We start from the raw sequence: 2068 nt of genomic DNA, 5'->3' as shown, positions 1-2068 counted from the left end.
CCCCGCCGCTCCCTGCACCCCAAAATCAGCCCCCGCCCACCTCCCAGCAGCCTCCCGCACGGACTCAAGCACACCCCACCCCAAAACAGAGTCTCCCCAGACCCCAGACGCGTCTCATCTCCCCTATTTGGCAGGAATCCCACCTGGACCCACTCGTTGAAGACGTTGAGCAGCGTCAGGGGGTCGCCGTGGGGGCTCTCAAGGGGCCGTCGGGCCGTGGCGCAGTCGGGGTTGGGGTGAGCGGGTCGCAGGAAGGGGGATTGGACGCTCAGCGCGGCCGCCACGGTCAGGGTGGGCTCGGCCAGTCCGAACAGCGTGCCCAGGACCAGCATCTTGCCTGCGCGGTGAGGGCAGGGCAGGCAGCGAAGGCAAGGGAGACCCTCCCAGTCCTCGCGCCCGTCACCTCTGCTTCGGGGGGCGGGAGGGAATTGCCCCAAATTACTCACCGACCACCACGTCCACCGGCAGCTGGGCCAGCAGGTTCCCGATGGGCGTCAAGTCTTCGGCTTCATCCAGGGCTCCCTGGTCCCTCAGGTACCGCACGGCCGTCTCCAGGCTGGACGCGGGAGGCGGCTCCAGGAAGGGGAAGGTCCGGGGGTCGCCCAGCCCCATGCTCTTTAACTGAGAGAGAAGCACGCGTGGAACAAGCCCGGCAACAACGGGAAGAGCCCGGAGGTTTACAAAGCCCCCCCAAGGGCCATCACACCCCGACGCTCGAACCGCAGCCTGGTCTCGCGCTTGGCTGGCTGGGTTTCCCCTCCGAGATCTCCCCAAATCTCCCCCGAGGAAATCCCAACGTGAGCAGAGGGATCCCCAACTTTACCTGGAGCACCAGAGCGTCGAGCGCTACCCGTTGGATCTCCGGCACGGGGTAAGGGGAAAAGGCATCGTAGTCGGATTCGGCGTAGAGCCGGTAGCAGACGCCGGGGCCGGTCCTGCCAGCACGTCCCTTGCGCTGCTCGGCGCTCGCCCGGCTGATCCAGAACTCCTGCAGCCGCTGAAGTTTGCCCTGAGGGTCGTAGCTCATCTCCTTCACCTTCCCTGGAGGGAGCAGGAGGGAAGGAGAAGCTCAGAGCAGGGCAGGAGGGAGGGAGAAGCTTTCCCACCCAGCGGAGAGGGACAACCAGGAGGATTTTTACCAGAATCCAGGACGAAGCGCACGCCGTCGATCGTCACCGAGGTCTCCGCGATGTTGGTGGAGAGGATGCACTTACGGACGCCGGGAGGGGGCACGTCAAACACCTGAAGAAAGAGAAACGATGGTCCTACGTCAGCACGGCCGTCCCCCAGAGCAGGAAGGTGGTAAACACAGGTCGCACCCGTCGGCTGCACCCCGAAAGCACCCACAATCGGGGCGCGGCTCTGGGATTTTTCACTCCGTGACACGCCAGGGTGCCGAATCCCACCCCAATCTCAGGGTCAGACCCTCACCCACCTTGTCCTGCTCCGCGACAGAGAGGGTGCTGTGCAGGGGGAGCACAATCCAGCGCTGGGTACGCGCGGCGTAAACCTGCGCCGCCTCCAGCACCGCGCCGATCTCGGCCACCCCGCTCAGGAACACCAGCAGGTCCCCGCGTTCCTCCGGCGGGTACTTGTGGTCGATGGCTTGCAGCACCCGCAGGTACGGGAGGGGATCCAGGCGCTCCGATTTTCCCGATTTCCCGACTGCGGACGCTTCTTCCTTAGGGATGGGTTGGTAGATGACCTGCAGGAGCAGAGACAGGGAGGACGCTGCCTCCAGGTGGAGATTCACACCCGCCCCGCGCCGGGATTCATCCCAAAAATCACCCTCTGTCCTCACCGAGATGGGGAAGATCCTTCCCGGCACCTGCAGCACCGGGGCACCCCCAAAGTAGCCCGAAAAAAGGCTGATGTTGATGGTCGCCGACATCAGCACCAACTTAAGGTCCGGCCGAGCGGGAAGGAGCCGCCGCAGGACCCCCAGGAGGAAATCGCTGTGCAGATGCCGCTCGTGAACCTCGTCGGCGATCAGGATCTGGTACCCAGGCAGCGTCGGCTCCCGCTGCACCCGCCGCACCCGCCCCCCCTCCCCCCGGAACGACACGCT

At 65.3% G+C, this 2068-nt stretch overlaps 1 protein-coding gene across 1 annotated transcript in view; it reads right to left on the bottom strand.

The window, feature by feature from the left end:
- DHX34 (DExH-box helicase 34) overlaps window positions 1-2068 on the bottom strand; it is a gene marked incomplete at its 5' end in the record, with an annotated part of 8146 nt that overhangs the window by 2543 nt on the left and 3535 nt on the right. Inside the window, 6 exon segments of the mRNA XM_019470206.1 lie at window positions 4-337; window positions 447-621; window positions 824-1041; window positions 1140-1242; window positions 1436-1705; window positions 1802-2047. Coding sequence (XP_019325751.1) covers window positions 4-337; window positions 447-621; window positions 824-1041; window positions 1140-1242; window positions 1436-1705; window positions 1802-2047 — 1346 coding nt within the window.

The sequence above is a fragment of the Aptenodytes forsteri genome, unplaced genomic scaffold (genome assembly GCF_000699145.1).
Source record: "Aptenodytes forsteri isolate BGI_AS27 unplaced genomic scaffold, ASM69914v1 Scaffold78, whole genome shotgun sequence".
In the NCBI taxonomy this organism is placed as follows: Eukaryota; Metazoa; Chordata; class Aves; order Sphenisciformes; family Spheniscidae; genus Aptenodytes; species Aptenodytes forsteri.
Note: the sequence above shows the minus strand (reverse complement) of the source record. Positions and strands in the feature narration are given on the sequence as shown.